The sequence below is a fragment of the Oryx dammah genome, unplaced genomic scaffold (assembly GCF_014754425.2).
Source record: "Oryx dammah isolate SB20612 unplaced genomic scaffold, SCBI_Odam_1.1 HiC_scaffold_13, whole genome shotgun sequence".
NCBI lineage: Eukaryota > Metazoa > Chordata > Mammalia > Artiodactyla > Bovidae > Oryx > Oryx dammah.
In genome coordinates this window covers 745,529-765,138 of record NW_024070197.1, presented here as the reverse complement: position 1 = coordinate 765,138, position 19,610 = coordinate 745,529, and the positions used below count along the sequence as shown (strand labels likewise).

Sequence of the window (19,610 nt, the reverse complement as noted above, 5' to 3'; positions counted from 1 at the left end):
CGGCGTGGGTTGCAGTCTGGAGTTTTATGGTGAGGGGATTCGCTTTGGTTGTCTTTAGCCAATCATTCTGTCTCAGAGTCCTTCTGGGTGGTGCACGCCTTGTTCAGCCAAGATGGATGCCAGTGAGGAGGATTCTGGGAGGTGGTTGGACACCTGGTGTCACTTTTTTAACCTTTCCTGATCTCTCCCTGTTGGTGGTGGCTTATTAGTTCCAGTGTTCCTTACCAGGACCTCCTGCTGTAAAACAGCTCATGCAAATAGTTACTATGGTACCTGGCCAGGGCAGGTGATTTCAGTCAGTGTGCTTTCCCTAGCAAAGCCAGCGTATATATAGGTTTTGCAACAAAGGGCAGGTGTTTGAACATCAAAAGATTATTGTTAAGGAAAGTCAGATAACCCAAGTTAAAGAATTAAGCACGTTTCTGTGTATGGAAAGATGTGAGAGTCCGGGCTCACTGAAATCATTTCTTTCGTGGCAGTCTGAGCTCTAGTGGAAAAAGAATTTCCAGACACAAAGCATTTTAGACTAGAGCACATTTATTGAGAACAAAGAGGTGAGGTAGAGAGAGGTGCTGAAAAGACAGAGGGCGGACTTCCTAACTGACCGGGGAGAGCCTCCAGGAGACTGTTGGAACAGCGGGTGGCTCAAGGGCTTGTCGACTATTTTTATAGCCTCAAGGAAAAGAAAATCCCTGTGGACAGGGGTGATGTTAGGTCAATAGTCGGGATTCTGTATATTATGTCCTATGGAGGCTGGAGCTGGGTGGTTAGGAACAGAACGGCTCATAACAAACGTCACAATGGTTGCCCTGGAGCTTGGCTAATTATGGAGATATTGTCCTATCATATCAGTATAGAGCTCCACAACTCCTTTGATATGCACCTCTGCTATCTGGGGCCATTATCCTGTGTTTTCGTGTCCTGAGTTTCTCAGGACTCCGCATAGGAGTGACTGTAGTTTGCTGGCTGCTAAATGGCAGGTATTCTCCTTCCTGAATTCCCTTAGGGCTCACTGGCTCACACTAGAGAGCTGCAATCGCTGATCACTGTGACATCTTTTTTGTTTACAGATATGGCAGGAAATGTCCCATTTTTCACACTTTATCTCATATGCCTGACCCAGCCGCAGTGAGGCCTTCAGGGGTGGTGTCCCTCTTTCTGACCACAGGTGTAATGTGGTGTGGGTGAGGCTTGGAGATGCAACTGAACCAGCAACATTAGGGAACCTGGAGTCCATCGTGTTTCTTCAAAAAACAAAGTTCGAGGCCAGGCTGCAAGTGGAGCGGCAGATGAGAGGTTGTACCTTTCTTAGGGCACTGGGAGCGCTGGAGAGTTTTGAGTAAAGGAAGCACATGATCTCTGGGCTTTTAAAAGTTCTCCAAGGCCTGTTCAGTGGAAGAAAAGTCTGTAGGGGTTGATGAGGACTTGAGCAATGGAAAGTATGGCTTCTCAGAGTTCACAGCTGATGAAAGGGAGTACTGAGGATGGAGTCATACAGTAGATGTTAGCCAGTCAGCCTGAGGTTATCTGGCTATGGTGCCAGGCAGCTGCCCTGGCGAGTCCCGAGCCCCTGCAGCACTGCCCTGGTCACTTTGCTCTGTGGTCTGCATGTTCCCACAGATTCCCCCAGCTGCAGAAGAACGTTTAGTCAATGGAGGTTGTCCCAGTCCCTTACTTGTGCACTCTCATGTGCACCTTTTTTGTATTTGAGGAGGGTCTTGGGGCTCTTAACCTGCCATTCTCCCAACATTTCGGTTTGGGGACCTTGACAACCCTGTGCCTGGGGTAGTGAGTGCACACTGGTTCTATGGAGGAATTAATGGAACATTGAAACCCATACCAGTATGTTGAAGTGCTTTGAGGTAAGGCTAAGCTGGTTAAGGTAAGTGCAGGTCTTTTTTTCTGGTGGGAATAAACAACAGGGAAGAGCAGAATTTCAGCTTGAAATTAAATGCCTGTGTGTTCCAGAGGCAACAGGAAGTTCAGATCAGAGGAGGGAGTTTTTCTTCCCCAGGTATCAGGAGACTCCATCAGGTTGGACAGTCGGGAAGATGTGTGAGAAGATGGAAAATGTGAGACTGTTGATGATTTTATTTGTCCCTGTTCCCCAGAGCCATGTGACCTTTGAGGATGTGGCCGTGTACTTCTCCCAGGAAGAATGGTGTCTTCTTGATGAGGCTCAGATACAACTGTACCTTGATGTCATGTTGGAGAACTTTGCACTTGTATGCATGCTGGGTAAGGCCCCACTCCCTCCTCTATCCTCTTGAGCTAGGCTCTGCTTTTCTTCTTTTCCCTAGGGACAGCTCTGTCTTTCTTACATGTGGACCGTGGTTACCATGTATCTGATATTTATTTGTACCTGTCTGTACAGAAGAGTGTTGTCACTGACATGGGCACTACTAAACAGATGGTGAGCTAGTCTTCCCACAACCTTTTTCAAGGTTCCAGTTTCCCTACATACATGCCTGCAGCTTTAATTTTTGTCTTTTGATGATTACCATCTAATGGATGTGTAGTGGTATATCTTTACCATTTCCATTGCGTTTCCCTTATGGTGTGCTTATTGGCCATTTTGTATATCTTTTTTTTTTTTTGTCCAAGCCATGTTGACTTTTGGGATCTTAGTTCTCTGACCAGGGATTGAACCTGGGCCTAATGGCTGTGAATGTGTAGAGTCTTAACCACTCTACTGTCGGAATTTCCGTGTATATTTTTCAAAAATACCTATCCAGGTCCTTTTCCCATTTTTTTCATCAGATTGGTTTTTTAGTTGTTGAGTTCTAGACCATCCATATATTCTGGGTATTAATTCCTTGTACTCTGTGGTTGCCTTTTTACTATGTTTATAGTTCCCTGTGATGTGCAGTAGGTCAGGTTTTTCCTTTTCCCCCATACCTTTCTTGAGGTCTAATTGACAGATGACATTATGTTAAAGGTATGAAGCACCTTTCTGGGCGGCGGGGATGGAGAGGACGGTGGCAGCGCGTTAAGGCCTCTGGATGGGAGGCCGCGGGCCCGACTGCCCCAGGGCCCGCCTGCGACCGAGCCCCGCGCCCGGCGTCTCCGCCCGGGGTGCTCTCCGCAGTTTCCTGGCTTGGAAGCCTCGGGAACATGGCGAGGCAGGCGAGGCAGCGGTGGCTTAACGGGAAGGATGGCGACTGTTAGCCTGTGAACGAAGGCAAGGGTGAGCAGCCTCATGCTCCTGACCAAGCTTCTCCACTGGAGCGGGGCCGGGGTGACGTGGACTTGCCGGAGGTCAGCGGCTGCAGGTCGCAGCAGGTCCAGTCTGTCCACCTTTGAGCCTGGCGGCAGCATGTCCTTCCCCACCCCGCTTGAGGACCCCCAGTGGCTGAACCCCCTAGAAACTGTGTGGAATGTTCGGGGGATGAGGCTGAGGAGGCTTGTCTTTGCCTTCCGGAACCCTGCTGCTGTCCTGAGGTCTCCACCCAAGGTGGGAACCCCGGAGAGCAGCCCAGCAGCCATGCGCCGCCAGACCCGAGGGCAGTACAGAGCCTGGGAAAGGCACGGCCTTGGAAGTTCCTCTGAAGAACGTGCGGGCTTATCGCATCGTGTGTTGAAAAGCAGTAGCGGCGTGTGCTTCTCCCCCTGGTGTGGATCAGCAGGGTTGGGGCAGCGGCTGTGCGCATTACAGAAGCTGGAACAGAGGCCACGTGGAGCTCAGGGAACCAGAGATGACAGCCCGGCCACGGGGTCGGGGCTGGGGTGGGGGCAGGAAGGCACCCGAAGGCCGTGGTGTCCGCCTGCAGTGGCCGCAGCCCCGCAGGCACCCCAGGGCGTGGTCCTGAAGTCCTCCAGCTGGGAGGTGCAGGATCTTTTGTGCGAGCCCACCCCACAGGCCTGAGCTGTCTCTGGATTATACCCCCGCCCAAGGGGAAAATGTCAATGAAGTTTGCCAATTAGTCCTGAGTGTCTCGCAGCTGGAACCTTGAGACCCCTGTTTTCAGCACAGGTTGTCACAGTGAATGGAAAGATCTCCCGTCTGGGTGAAGGCGCATGTCCCCGTGTTGGCAAAAGTATACAGAATAAATGGGTCTTGCATTAAAAAAAAAAAAAAAAAAGAAACAAAAAAAAATGGTCTTTTTTTTTTTTTTTTTTTTTTTTTTGAGGTTCAGTATCTCGTTTATTCTTTTGTTGCATGTGCTTTTGTTGTCATAGACAAGAAATCATGCCCAAACCCAACATTTTGAAGCTTTGCCCTTTGTACATGTCTTGGTAGATTTATAACTAAATATCACTTTCTTTTTCTCTTTTTTTTTGTACTAATGTACATGGTATTTAGTTTTTAGCCTTAAATTGCAGTTTCTTGTGGGGATGGTATGTAGGTCAGTGATTGGTTTTTATATTGTAACTTTGTATCCTGAAAACTTTGTTTTTTAGTGAAAGCAGGCTTATTTAGAGAGATAAACCCAGAATGTGGGCCATCTCAGAAGGCAAGAGTGGCCTGTAATTACTTTTTGTTCTAGGATATTTTTGGCAGGGTGTCTTTTTTTTTGACATACCTGATCATGTCATCTGAGAGTGAAGACAGTTTTACTTCCTTCCCAATAAGTATACCTTTTCCTAATTAAACTAAAAAGCTTCTAAACAGGAAAAGAAGCTCAACAAAATCAAAGGGTAACCTACCTAGTGGGAGAAAATATTTGCAAGCATATATTTAAGCGGTAAATATTCCAAAATATAAGAACTTACACAACTGGATACCAGTCTTTTAAGTACTGATATCTTTTAAGTATTGATAGGTATTATGTTAACTGACTTTGAAGTGTTAAACCAGTTTCACTTGCTCAGTTGGTCATGGTATATAATTCTTTTTATATAGTTTTTTAATCGATTTTTAAAAGTTGCTTTTTGTGTCTATGTTCATGAGAGATATTATTGTATAGTTTTCTTTTAATGTTTTTGGTTTGGTATTAAAGTAATACTGGCCTCAAAGAATGAGTTGGGAGCTATTCCCTTTGTTTCTATCTTCTGAAAGAGATTATAGAGAATTGTATAATACATTCTCTCATTACATGTTTGGAAGAATTTTCTTTTTGGCCACACTGCATAGCATGATAAATCTTAGGCCCTGACCAGGAATTGAATGCATGCCCCATGCAGTGGAAGCCCAAAGCTTAACCATTGGAACCCGAGTGAGGCCCCCTGATTCATTTTCTTTAATTGATGCAGACCTATTCAGATTATCTATTGTGTGAGTTTTAGTAGACTATCTTTCAGGGAATTGATCCCTTGCCATCTAGGTGATCAAATTCATGGGGTTGAAGATTGCTCATATTTTTCATTATTATTCTTTTAATCTCCATGGTATCTACAGTGATGTTTTATTTTGAATTTTTTGTGTTATTAATTTGTGTTCTCTGTTTTTATCCTCATGAGCCTGATTCAACTGCTGTGAACATAGGAGTCTATATCTTTTTGAATTAAAATTTTTGGCTGGATATATGCCCGGGAGTTAAACTGCTGGATCATAATGGCAACATTACTTTTAACTTTTTGAGGAACATCTATACTGTTTTTCATAATGGCTGCACCAACAGCATTTGTTATTTGTAGACTTTTGTTTTTAATATGTGTGTATGTAAGTATTTGGCTATTCTGGGTCTTAATTGGGGCACCTGGGAGCTTTTAGGTGCTACATGCAAACTCTTATCTCGAGCTTGTGGAATCTTAATTCCCTAACCAGGGATGGGATCTGGGCCCCCTGCATTGAGAGCATGAAGTTTTCTTTCTTTCTTTCTTTTTTTTTTTTTTTTTTGGTAAGCAAGGGAGCATGGAGTCTTAGGCATTGGACCACCAGGGACGCCCCTCTAGACTTCTTAATAATGGCATTTTGCCTGGTGTGAGGTGGTCATTGTAGTTTTGATTTGCATTTCTTTCTTTCATTTTTCTCTTTGCTTTTCAGTTTTGGAAGTTTCTACAAAGAGAACATCAAGCACAGAGATTCTTTCCTCAGCTGTGTCCGGTATATCAATAAGCCCATCATATTCATTCTTCATGTTTGTTACAGTCTTTTTGACGTCTAGAATTTTGAGTTCTTTCTTTGAATTTCCATCTCTCAAATGTCCAGGTCTTTGCGACCTCATGAACTGCAGCATGCCAGACTTCTTGTCGTTCAGTTCAGTCGCTCAGTCGTGTCCGACTCTTTGCGACCCCATGAGTCGCAGCACGCCAGGCCTCCCTGTCCATCACCATCTCCCGGAGTTCACTCAGACTCACGTTCATTGAGTCCGTGATGCCATCCAGCCATCTCATCCTCGGTCGTCCCCTTCTCCTCCTGCCCCCAATCCCTCCCAGCGTCAGAGTTTTTTCCAATGAGTCAACTCTTCAAATGAGGTGGCCAAAGTACTGGAGTTTCAGCTTTAGCATCATTCCTTCCAAAGAACACCCAGGGTTGATCTCCTTCAGAATGGACTGGTTGGATCTCCTTGCCGTCCAAGTTGACTCTCAAGAGTCTTCTCCAACACCACAGTTCAAAAGCATCAATTCTTCGGTGCTCACCCTTCTTCACAGTCCAACTCTCACATCCATACATGACCACAGGAAAAACCATAGCCTTGACTAGACGGACCTTAGTCGGCAAAGTAATGTCGCTGCTTTTGAATATGCTATCTAGGTTGGTCATAACTTTTCTTCCAAGGAGTAAGCGTCTTTTAATTTCATAGCTGCAGTCACCATCTGCAGTGATTTTGGAGCCTCCAAAAATAAAGTCTGACACTGTTTCCACTGTTTCCCCATCTATTTCCCATGAAGTGATGGGACCAGATGCCATGATCTTCATTTTCTGAATGTTGAGCTTTGAGCCAACTTTTTCACTCTCCTCTTTCACTTTCATCAAGAGGCTTTTTAGTTCCTCTTCACTTGTCCCAAACTCCCAACTCTACCAAACATTAATCAGCATATATATCAAACTTGTTTTGTATTTCCAGTGTGATGATGTGGAGAAGGGAAGCCTGCACAGTACTGGAAGCATTCATAGCATGTTTACTTAGCAGTCTTTTAATGAGCTTGTGTGTCTGGCCTGTGAAGTTCACAAGTTACTTTCAGTTTATTTTCCTTCCATTAGGTGGGACAGCCATGTGTAGAGAGGGCTGGAATTGAGCACTTGTTTTTCTTGTCAGTTACCTTATTAAGAAGAACAGAATGTTCTGGCTATTTTATTTGTCTGATCTTTATCATTTCCTTTTTCATAATGCTTTGTCTATTTAACATGTGTTTTGTTGTTGTTGGTTTTTGTAGTTCATCAAGTTGTAAAGATTATGATATTTCTCTTTTTAACATTAGCATTTATTGTTGTAAATTTTCTCCTTAGTACTGCCTTTGCTGAATCCTGTAGTTTTAGTCTGTGGCGTTTTGTTTACATTGGTCTCTTACATATTCTCTGATTTCCCTTGTGATTATTTTCTTGAACCTATTTATTTCCAGAAATTTGTAGATATTTCAGTTTTCCATATGTCATGTTATGGATCTTAATTCTGTTGTGATTAGAGAGGATGGTTGGTATAAACTTTATCTAATTAAATCTATTTTTCCTATCCATTACTGAGAGTAGAGTATTGAAATTTCCAAATATTATTGTAGAACTGTCTGTTTCTCCTCTTGTTGTCAGTTTTTGCTTCATGTATTTCAGTGATCTACTATTGAGTGTGTGACTATTTATACTTACTGCATCATTTTACACTGAATTCCCAAAACGTATGTCCTTCGTAGTCTTTTTAGATTTAAAATCCTTATTGTTTGGTATGATTTATAGCTATTCTTGTGTGATTTTTGTTACTATTTGCACGAAATATCTTTATCTATCTTTCAATTTCAACTTGTGTTTTGTCAACAGCATACAGTTGTTGTCATCGTCGTCTTGGATTGTGCCACACAGCCTGTGAATTCTTCCTTCTGTGACCAGGGATTGAACCCATGCCCTCAGCAGTAAAACTGCGGAATCCTAACCACTGGACTGCCAGGGAGTTTCCTGGATTGTTTTTTTGAATCTATTCTGCCAGTCTGTGTTTTGCTCTGAGAGGTTAATCTGTTTACTTTAGAGCAATTATTGATGAGAGATTATTTTTTTCGTCTTGCTCTTTGTTTTCTGTAAAAGCCTTGGAGCTTTGTCATTCCTTCCTTTTTGTTATTTTCTCTTTTTGTGTTTAGTTAATTTTTTTTTTTTTTTGTAGTGAAATATCTTAATTCCCTTTTCATTTCCTTTGTGTACATTATAAAACTTCTTCTCCTTTTTTTTTTTTTAATTTACCATGGGGATTACATTTAATATCCTAAAGCTAGAGCATACTAATTTTTATACCAGCTTACCATCAATAACATTTTAAAATTTTCTGGGAATTCCCTAGTGGTCCAGTGGTTAGGACTCTGCAGTCTCACTGCCATGGGCCTGGGTTCAATCCATGGTCTGGAACTAAAATACTAAGAGCTGTGCTGGCAGGCCAAAAAAAAATCTTTTTGCTGCTTCTATACAGCTTTATCTGTATCATTTTACTCCTTAGTGTCTTTTCGGTTCAACCTGAAGGATTCCCTTTAGCATTTCTTAAACTTCCTCATCTTTTGTTTACCTGGGAATATGCTAATTTCTCCTTCATTTTTGAAAGAATCTTGGTTGGCAGGTTTTTTTCCTTCAGCCGTCTGAACATATCAGCCCACTGTCTTCTGGCCTTCTCAGGTTTCCCATGAGAAACCTGCTAATGATATTGTTTGGGACCCCTTGTCTGTGATGAGTCACTTCTTTCACTGATTTCAAGATTCTCTGAGTTTCAGCAGTTTGATTATAATGTCCCACAATGTGGGTCTTCTCGTTTATTCTGCTTTAAGTTCATTTATGTTTTTAGATGTTTACATTCATATCTTGCCTCAAATCTGGGATGTTTTTCTGCATTGAATTTCTCTAGTGATTTTTTTTCACTACAGCAGTTGTACTTTTCAGCTCCCAAATTTCTTTTTTTTTTTAATCAAAAAAAAAAAAAAAGGGCAAAACAACTTGCTGTATCTTTATTGTTAGTTCCATTTTGTTGAGGCAGCTTAAAAATTTTTTTTGGTTCATTTGTTTACCAATTTGAAAATGTTTTTCTAGTCACTATGGGCTCTACTGGTGGCACAGACAGTAAAGAATCCACCTGCAATGTGGGAGACCTGGGTTCGATCCCTGGGTTAGAAAGATCCCCTGGAGGAGAATGTGGCAACCCACTCCAGTATTCTTGCCCGGAGAATCCCCATGGACATAGGAGCCTGGCAGGCTATAGTCCATAGGGTTGCAAAAAGTTGGACATGAGTGAGCAACTAAGCACAGTTACCATCTATTCTTCTTGTACCTTTTCATAAGGTACAGTGGCTGTTGATTGTTATTGTCCTTTCCTTCTTTGTATGCCTTGTGAGTTTTTGTTGTTGAAAACTGAACATTGGCATATTGTGGTTGTAACTCTGGAAATACTGTGCTTGCCATTAACCAGGGTTTGCTGGGCGGTGGGGGGAGGGGGGTTCTTGTTTTTGATGTTTTTAGGGTGTCTCTTTCCTGTATATTGACATGAGATGTAAACTGACAGGCTTTTCAGTGTGCCTTTCCTTGGGGGTGCACCATGACTTAAAATTCCACAATATAAATGGTTGTCTTTTATGAGGTTTTAATTATTGTTCATTTCTTGTCTGTGCGGGGTCTTTGTTGATACATAGGCTTTTCTCTCGTTGTTGTGAGCAGGGGCTACGGTCTAGTAGTGCACGGGCTTCTCATTGCTCTGGCTTCTCTTGTTGCAGAGCACGGGCTCAAGGTGTGTGGGCTTCAGTGATTGTGGCACATGGGCTCAGTAGTTGTGGCTCCCAGGCTCTAGAGCACAGGCTCGGTAGTTGTGGCGTATGCACGTAGTTGCTCCACAGCATGTGGGATCTTCCCAGACGGGAGGTTAAACCTGTGTCTCCTGCACTGACAGGCAGATTCTTCACCACTGAGCCACCAGGGAAGCCCAGTGTTTGCTTTTGATTGCCTTAGTCCTCAAATGTTTCACTCTCAAAAGGGAAAAACAGAAAAATGAAGAGCAGGAGGTGAGACACTGGCCCTTAAAATCTTCAGCCAGAGGGGGAAGAGATTTGTGTATCGGTGGTACCATTTACAGCAATGGGTGTTCTCCTCTGTATTACTCACATGCATTTAGGAGCAGCAGCCAGCAGTTAAACTATAGATCACTGACATTTGGAGGGCTAACTAGGTCCTTATTTCCCACGCTGGCTCATGAAAAGTATGTGCAGTCTGCTCTAGAAACATGTACACAGTAGCCTGCCATGGCACTCTGGGTTGAGGAATGGGTAGCTCCAGAAGCTAAGAACTGAACTTGACTGAAATAAATTTAACTTGGGAAACTGCAGATCTTCAATAGATTCGAGTTCCAAGAGCTACCATTGGATTCTGTCAGCACAGTTATTGTTAAGGTGAGGAGATGGAATCCTAACATTTTGTATTCCATCTGCTGTACATCCTTTCATCTGGTTCCGTCAGAGCTTCTTTTGCAGTATTTAAATATTGTCCCTTTTTGTGTGCTGAGTTCTTCTGGGCTGGTGTTGGCCACTCACCTGACCTGCTCTTCTATTAAGAGTTGTATCATTTGCCTTCCATGTAGTTGTTGAACTGAGAGTGCACAGTCCTTCATGATTCGCAGGATGGACATGATTCTGGTCTCAGCACAAAGCACTCTCAGGTAGCCTGGCCAAGTTGAATGGCAGCTGGGATAGCTTCATGTCAGGTCTGTGTTCGAGTCATTCCAGGAACCCAGCCTGTTTGACTAGTGCCTTTAGTGTGATGTGATTGCCAGTGGCCACAAGTCATTTCTATAGTCTTTTCTCTGACACTACCAACTTACAGTTTCTTCTACTTCTCATTTATTTATCCACTTATTTTAATTTTGGCTGGATCTTCATTGCTTTGCAAGGGCTGTCTATAGTTGTGACAAGTGGGGGCTACTCTTTGTTGTGGTAGGCGGGCTTCTCGTTGTAGCTTCTCTCATTGCAGAGCATGGGCTCTAGGCCTGCAGGCTTCAGTAGTTGTAGCACACAAGCTCAGTAGCTATTGGTTGCTCCACAGCATGTGAAATCATGGTAGACCCAGCCTCGAATCCATGTCCCCTCAATTGGCAGGTGGATTCGTACCCACTGTGGCACCAGGGAAGTCCTACTTCTCATTTTTATTCTGACTCCAGCCTGGGATTAATTCCCTACCACCTCTCTAAACCATTTATTTTATTGGTCTTCACAGTGTTTCCTCCAGAGTATTTTCTGACACTGTTGCTGTCCTGAAACACAGGAGTATCCCTTAATATTCCTTAAACACCAGATACCTGTTCCAGTCAGATTTTCTGAGGCCTGGACATAGAGTTCTGCAGAGAAAAGATCACTAGCAGTTGTGGTCCAGGCAGAAGCTATTGATAAGAGTGAATGTAGAAAAGGCCTTTCACCCTTGCTCCATACCCAGTCCTTGCGTCCTGTGTTTGCTGAGACCTCATCTGTCCTGTAACCTTAAAGCCCTGTAACACAGAGCAGCTGCTTCCTCAGTCTGACCCCAACTCCATTTCCTGAACACAGTCTTGTGGACTTGTTCTTTCAGGTGTCAGATGTACAGTTGTAACGGTGGCATTTCCCTGTACTAAACTCAATATGGACTTCACTGTTGTTTTCAGGTTCTTGGCCTGGAGTTGGGGACGAAGAGACACCTTTTGAACAGAGCAAATCTGCAGGAGTGTCACAGATTGGGACTCCCAGGACAGATTCGCCTGCTGAGAAGGTCCAGCCCTGTAAGATATGCATCCTGGTCTTGAGAAACATTTTGCACTTGACTGAAGAGCAGGGAGCAAATAGTGGACAGAAAGCCAACACATGTGGGGCACATGGAAAACAGTTCTGTTTCACTGCAGACTTTCAGCAGCACCAGAAGCAGCACACGAGAGAGACCCTTTTACAACATATTACGGGGAAACTCTCATCTTTGAAGAGCTGCACGATCCATGCATCAGGAAGTCTCTCCCCATACAGCGAGACTGGGAAGGAATTCGTGGCCAACATGGGAATTCAGTCACAGGCCCAAAACACCAGGAATCAACAAAACAACCGTAAGGACTGTGAAGCTGTTTTTCACAGTGGAAAAAGTCATCAGAGCTCGGGAGAAGGCAAGAAAGCCTCCAGCCGCACAGACGTACTTGTTCAAGATGAGAGAATCCTCACTAGTGAACGGTCTTGTGAGTTCACAGGTGGCACTCACAAAAGTAACCATGTTCAGCACCAGAAAGGTCACATTAGAGAAAGGTCTTCTGAATGCACTGAATGTGGGAAATCCTTTGGCCAAAGAAAGTATCTCAGGATTCATAAGCGAATCCACACTGGAGAAAGGCCTTATCAGTGCAAGCAGTGTGATAAATCTTTTACCTATAAGAACCGTTTCATTGGACATCAGAGAACTCATACTGGAGAAAGGCCGTATGAATGCACTCAGTGTGGAAAATGTTTTACCCATCAATCCTCTTTCTATGTACATCAAAGAATCCACACTGGAGAACGGCCTTATAAGTGCAATGAATGCGGGAAATCTTTTATCAACAACTCCAATTTCCATAGACATCAGAGAATTCACAAAGGAGAAAGGCCTTATGCCTGTAATGTATGTGGGAAGTCTTTTATAACTCTGGCTGGCATCCGATATCATCAGAAAGTTCACAACAGGGAGGTGCTGTATAAGGGCAGTGACTATGGGACATCCTTTAATCAAATGCACCACCTCCGTTCCAGGAGGAAACTCCACACTGGAGAAAGGCCCTATGAGTGCAGTGAATGTGGGAAGTCTTTTACTGCTAGCTCTAGCCTTTGGTATCATCAGAGAATTCACAGTGGAGAAAGGCCTCACGAGTGCAGTGAATGTGGGAAGTCTTTCATTGTTAGGTTGAGCCTTCGTAATCATCAGAGAGTTCACACTGAAGAAAGGCCTTATAAGTGCAGTGAATGCGGAAAATGTTTTACTAGCAGTTCGAGCCTTCTTCGTCATCGGAGAGTTCACAACGGACAAAGGCCTTACGAGTGCAGAGAATGTGGGAAATCTTTTACTGCTAGCTATGGCCTTCGGTATCACCAGAGAGTTCACACTGGAGAAAAGCCTTACAAGTGCAGTGAATGTGGGAAGTCTTTTACTGCTAGCTCTAGCCTTCGGTATCACCAGAGAGTTCACTGAGAAAAACTTAATGAGTGCAGTGAGTGTGGGAAGTCTTTTTATTAATAAAGTCCAATCTTCTTGATCATCAGAGAATTCACACTAGAGAAAGGCCTTTTGAATGCAGTGAATGTGGAGAATCTTAATAGTAGATCAGGTCTATTTGGTTATCAGAGTTCACACTGGAGAAGGGGCCTCACGAATGCAGCTAATGAGGCGAGCACTAGCCTTGGAGTTGGGGGTCGTAACAGCGTGGGAGGAGATAAGTACAGTCATCAGGCAGCAAGTGGACCGTTTCTAGGGAGGGATTTGAGGCACAGAGGGTGAGTTTTCGAATTATTACCTCCCGGCACTGGACAGATATCTGGGATTCTATGTCAGGTTGCCTGTTTTCAGGACAAGGGGAGTCTGGTCACTGTGATCCTCTTTCCCTTCCAATCCAGCTTTGGGAACTCAAAGAATACCTAATCCATCCTCTGTCCCTGCCCCCCCTCCTCAAGAGTCCTGCTCATACACTGCACTCCATGCTAAGTGGGCATGACTGTCCACTGGAAAGCAACATTTGTGGTTTTCTTGTGAATGAATGATCCCATTATCTACCTGGTAAGGCTCTGTTCCCAGCACCTCCATGCCACAGCATTGCACTGGGTTTAGGGCAGCCAAGAGTGGAGAAGAGACTTGTATGATACTGTGTGATATCTCTTACGTGCAACTTGAAAACAAGATAAAAGAATACACATGCAAAACAGAAACAAACTCAGGTTTAGGGGCTTCACTGGTGGCTCACTGATAGAGAACCTGCCTGCCAGTGCAGGAGATGTGGGTTCAATCCTGGATCCTCTGGAGGAGGAAATGGCAACCCACTCCAGTATTCTTGCCTAGAGAATCCCATGGACAGGGGAGCCTGGCAGGCTACAGTCCATGGGGTCTCAAAGAGCTGGACATGACTTAGCAACTACACAGGTATAGAAAACAAACTAATGGTTATCATAGGAGAGACAGAAGTGTGATGGGACAAATTATGTGTATGGGATTAAGAGATTTAAAACTATTTATAAAACAGCAACAAGTTTATACTGTATCAGATAAAAAAATAGCCATTATTGTATAATAGCATTTGGTAGAGTAGAATCTGTAAAATACTGAGTCACTGTGCTGTACACCTGAAACTAGTATAATATTGTAAATCTACTGTAATTAAAATGTTTACTTTTTTCCTACTGTAATTAAAAATTTTAAAAATATAAGGTGAATTTTCCATGGAAAATTGTTAAGATTGTATTTTCTGAATGGTACAAACCACCAGACATTTAATAAAGGGAGTATCAATGAAAGTGATTTGTATTATTTATGAGATGATCACTCAGGTGTGGCTACAAGATAAAAACAGGAAAACAGTAATGCTCACAGATCCTGGAAACACATGGGAAAGTTATCAGGGTAGTCATGAGACATAAGGCAAGAGTGGGGAGTGTTCAGACCACTGTCTGTGTTGAGGTTCTATGGGAAAGGTCTGGCAGAGCGGGGTAAACAATTTAGGATTGCTTGCTTTGAATAACTTTGGACTTCATGCTATAGGGGTGGCCTCTAGGTGCTTGGTGCTGTGATAATGAAGGAAGAGAAACATTGCCTCCAGGGGTGTTCAGCCATGTGGAGGATGTGTAGCTCTTGATTGTTCAGTTTGCTTTCACACAGAAGCAGGACACATTTGAGTATCACATGAGAAGCTACTATATTTTGCTGTATGAGAAAGAAATAGTCACTTGGCTGCTTAACCACATGTGCCGTGTCACTTTGGCCATGACCTCTTTGGCCACGATTACGGGCATGGGGACTAGAAATAAAAATGCCCGTAAGGGCTTGTAGGCTTGTAGCTATTGTGAACCAGTGGCCTGCCTGAGATGAATTTCCTTCATTTCATAAACATTCCTGATTGGGAGAGGTGTCTGGGGAGGGAGCAAAGCAGACTGTGTCCCTGTGGTGCAAACAAGCACATGGTAACAAATTGTATCTCCCAGTTTAATGTTTCTTTCCATTTTCCCAGGACATCCTACTAGATAATGAAGCGTAATTAGGTTAATTAATTACCGTATAACTTAAGTTTTTCTCAGCAATTGAAGGCAGGGATACACTTCTTACCATTTTACCCCAGGATGTAGCAGAATATATTGCACGTGATAGTCACCTATTTTAAAAGAATAAAAATTAATTTTAAAAAGCAAAAAAACCCAAAGTGAGTAATTGATCCAAATGCCAAAATGAGAGAAAACTTATAGATGTTTAACAAGAGTAGGAAAAGCATTTTTCTCTGGTGCAGAAGGCAAAGAACTTAGAGAAACAAGTGTCACTGCTGATAAGCACAAAGGAGCTGGGAGCTGGGAAACATGAAAGAAGCTAGTAGCACAGTGTCCATCAGTCACTAGCCTGGATTTACAATCATAGCAACAGAAAGAGCAGAAATGGAAGAGAGAGTTAAAAGTCGAAGAAGGTCACCAGGATCAGGATGGCGTGTGTGGCTCTGGCATCATGGGAGAGTCTGGGGAAATACTGTTGCTGTGGATGTGTTGGACCTGCTGCTTGCGCCTGTGAAGGACAGAGATCGTGTACCCACTAGTCCAGATCATGACACCCAAACAATAGCATCCAGTTAAGAAAATCCAAATACATCTGCATCTAACATCTGACAGAGTATCCGTCAGACATGACTGAGGAACTGTATCCATTCTGAATGGAGCCCTCCAGAGAGCTCCATCACATGTACACATGTACTGGTGGCATTACTATAGATAAAGTGTGCGATCTCCCATTGTTAACTGTTCAGTCACCAAGTCATTTTCCACTCTTTGCCAACCCATGCCAGCTTCCTCTGTCCTCCACGATCTCCCAGAGTTTGCTCAAATTCATATTCATTGAGTTGGTGATGCTATCTAACCATCTCATCCTCTGCACCCCCCATTCTCCTCTTGCCAGCATGAGGGTCTTTTCCAGTGAGTCAGCTGTGTGTATCAAATGGCCAAAGTATTGGAGCTTCAGCATCAGTCCTTCCAGTGAATATTCAGGGTTCATTTCCTTTAGGATTGACTGGTTTGATCGCTTTGCAGTCCAAAGGACTCCCAAGAGTCTTCTGGTTGATCCCAAGTGTATGCCCAAGTAGCCAAGCATCAAGGAGAGGAGTACTGTCCTTCGGTACTGTGACCTTTGGCAAAAGACTGAGGACCAAGGCCACCTCTTCCTGCAAGTGGGAAACACCAGAGCTCCAGGAACAGCTCTGTCATGTATCAAGGCCTTGCTGTCGCACTGAGTTTCCTGGGTGTTGTGTTGCTTTAATAACCGAGGAAATAAGGTAACTGGGTACAGAGTGTCACAGAAGGTTGAGTAAGCATTCAGCAGTTGTTGCTCACATGCCATGTCGTGATGTTGAAACAAACAACTCTTTGTACCAGAAGACCCTGGGTAGCTTACTGCCATCATGGGCCCAGAGACTACAGAGCATAGGTGTGTGCAGAGCTTCGACCAAGGAGTCTCCAGGAGGCACCAAAATAAGTGCCTATTAGGAACTTTCCTCACGGTCCAGTGGTTAAGACTCCATGTACCCAATGCAGGGAGCACAGGTTTGATCCCTGATCAAAGGAACGAAGATCCTGCATCCTGTGTGGCACAGCCAAAAAAAAATATCTGTTGAATGGTTGGCCATCTGAACTGACTAGGACTTTTCTCTCATAAAGGCCCCCAAAGTGGGATGATTTTTGAGTGACGACATAAATAAGCCTTAGTCATCAATGCAGAATACATTGCCTCTAAAAGTCAGAAAGCTCCAATAGGTTTGGCCCCTCTGAGACTGATGGAAGCTGACAAAATCAGAAGTTGCCCTTTAACCACATCAGCAATAGAGTAACCCGTACACTGGATGGAGCTAAGAAATTTACTGTGCTGGCACGAGGCTGAAATGTGTGGGGCCGTAGCCCATCTGTTGTCTGTAAGCACAACAATGAATGTATGTCTTGCACAAGTGTCTTGCAAATCCCCTCACAAGGGTATGTCATCAATGAAGCTCCATACTTGGGTGCCTGAGCACAGATGGGTCCAATAAAGTTCTTGTCCAGTGAGGTTGTATGTGATACCTGAACGTCTGAGGTGTCCTATGGGCAACTAAGTAAAGGTGTATTGTACTGAGTTCCTATGTAGGTGAAGGAGAGCCTCTTGAAATAGGTATATGAAGATCGAATAGCACGTTCATTTCAATTACGAGTGAGCTATAGGGATCTCAGTGGATGGAACCAGGGAGATGCTGGTCACCAGGCTGTCACCATGAGATGCTGTTCCTCCTAGGACACTTAGTATCTATCTATGATAGTGTCTCAGATGTAAACAAAATCGGTTACTTCTCACTTCAAGTTAATGAACATGATTTGTATGTTAAACATGTATTTTGAAAAAACATTCAATCTTGGCTGTGTGGGGTCCTGTTGTGGCACACGGGATCTTCCTTGGGGCATTCGGGCTCCAGAGCACGTGTGGGCTCTGGTCTGCAGCACTATAGTTGAGGTGGGTGGGGGCGTAGTTGTGCCACGGCATGTAGGATCTTAGTTCCCCTCCCATGATTCTAACCATGGGCCATCAGGAAAGTCCCCACATATCTTTTTGATACATCTTCAAAATTATTTCTGGCCTTTCTGTTTTCTCATTTAATTAATTAAATTACTACTATTTTGCTGACTACTTTAGTTATTTCCTGTTCATGTACATACATGTGAAAGTGTTAAGTCACTCAGTTGTGTCCAACTCTTTGTGACCCCATGGACTATAGCCTGCCAGGCTCCTCTATCCATGGAATTCTCCAGGCAAGAATAGATATGAGGATAAATTTAACACAGTTTCCAACCCACTTGTATAAATCTGGAAGGAAACACATTTATGGCTGTAGATCCTTCCAGAAACATTCAGATTCACTTAATTACATACGTCTTTTCTTTTACATACGTCTTTTCTCACTCCATCTATCTGACCTCCTGGCTGTTTGATTCATTCCCATAGTGCTGTTTGAGCCCCTGCCAGATGCCTGCAAAAATTGGTGGTTCAGTGATTAAGATTCCAAGCTCCCAAAGCAGCGGTCACAGTGTGGTCGGGAAAAAAAAGTCTAACCCTGGAACTGTGACTAATGGGCAGCTATTTTCTTCCCAAAACTTTAGTGCTATAGACATGTTGTTATAGAATGTATGAAATATGGAACCTGAAATGTGACAGAAAACAGTCCTAGTTTAAATGTACTGGATAACTACAAATTATAAAATTTGCTCCTCTTAAATACAGATGATAATACTGAGAATGCTCAGTTCAGTTCAGTTCAGTCACTCAGTCGTGTCTGACTCTTTGTGACCCCATGAATCACAGCACACCAGGCCTCCCTGTCCATCACCATCTCCCAGAGTTCACTCAGACTCACGTCCATCGAGTCCGTGATGCCATCCAGCCGTCTCATCCTCGGTCGTCCCCTTCTCCTCCTGCCCCCAATCCCTTCCAGCATCAGAGTCTTTTCCAATGAGTCAACTCTTCGCATGAGGTGGCCAAAATACTGGAGTTTCAGCTTTAGCATCATTCCTTCCAAAGAAATCCCAGGGCTGATCTCCTTCAGAATGGACTGGTTGGATCTCCTTGCAGTCCAAGGGACTCTCAAGAGTCTTCTCCAACACCACAGTTCAAAAGCATCAATTCTTCGGTGCTCAGCCTTCTTCACAGTCCAACTCTCACATCCATACATGACCACAGGAAAAACCATAGCCTTGACTAGACGGACCTTAGTGGGCAAAGTAATGTCTCTGCTTTTGAATATAGTATCTAGGTTGGTCATAACTTTTCTTCCAAGGAGTAAGTGTCTTAATTTCACTGAGAATGCTAGAGCATAACAAACTGTAAGTATGCTCCTTTGTTTTCAAATTTATTGAAATTCCCAAACACAGAGCTCTAATCATTATAAATTATGATTTACTCATGAATTTTCTGTCAACAAAGAACAAAGACACAAACTTCCAGAGCATTCACACTGAAAAGAGTATAGTTTTGACTCCAAAATAAACTGCTGGAAACTGCATCTCAATTTTTTAAAATTAATTAATTTTATTTGGCAGTGCTTGGTCTTAGTTGTGGCATATGGGATCTCGTTCCCTGTTCAGAGACTGAACCTGGGTCCTCTACATTGGAAGCATGGCATCCCAGCCCCTGGACCACCAGGGAAATCCCTGCATCTCAATTTTTAATTAATGTGCATTATTTTGATCCTTTCTGAGGAAAACATCTTCAAAGTTCAGTTGTTGTCCCCCCTGCCTCAAGAATTGCCTTTATTTTAAATATCTTTCTTGCTCTATTTTTTAAAGCATTTAAGTATTTAAATTAACTGAGTAAGGGCATT

The 19,610-nt window shown here is 43.4% G+C and overlaps 1 protein-coding gene across 1 annotated transcript; it reads left to right on the top strand.

Annotated features, from left to right (window-relative positions):
- The first annotated feature begins 259 nt into the window (after nucleotides 1–259).
- Nucleotides 260–15,431, top strand: LOC120871803 (zinc finger protein 211-like). The gene is made up of 2 exons (XM_040251760.1): nucleotides 260–2,238; nucleotides 11,688–15,431. The coding sequence occupies exons 1-2, from the start codon at nucleotides 2,052–2,054 to the stop codon at nucleotides 13,223–13,225; spliced, it is 1,725 nt and encodes a 574-aa protein (XP_040107694.1). The 5' UTR covers nucleotides 260–2,051; the 3' UTR covers nucleotides 13,226–15,431.
- Nucleotides 15,432–19,610: the final 4,179 nt, after the last annotated feature.

Bases quoted from the DNA above. Each gene is read 5' to 3' on its own strand.
- LOC120871803 (XM_040251760.1), top strand. From the start codon at position 2,052: ATGTGTGAGAAGATGGAAAATGTGAGACTGTTGATGATTTTATTTGTC. The intron at 2,239-11,687 runs GTAAGGCCCCAC...TGTTGTTTTCAG, and splicing joins TGCACTTGTATGCATGCTGG to GTTCTTGGCCTGGAGTTGGG.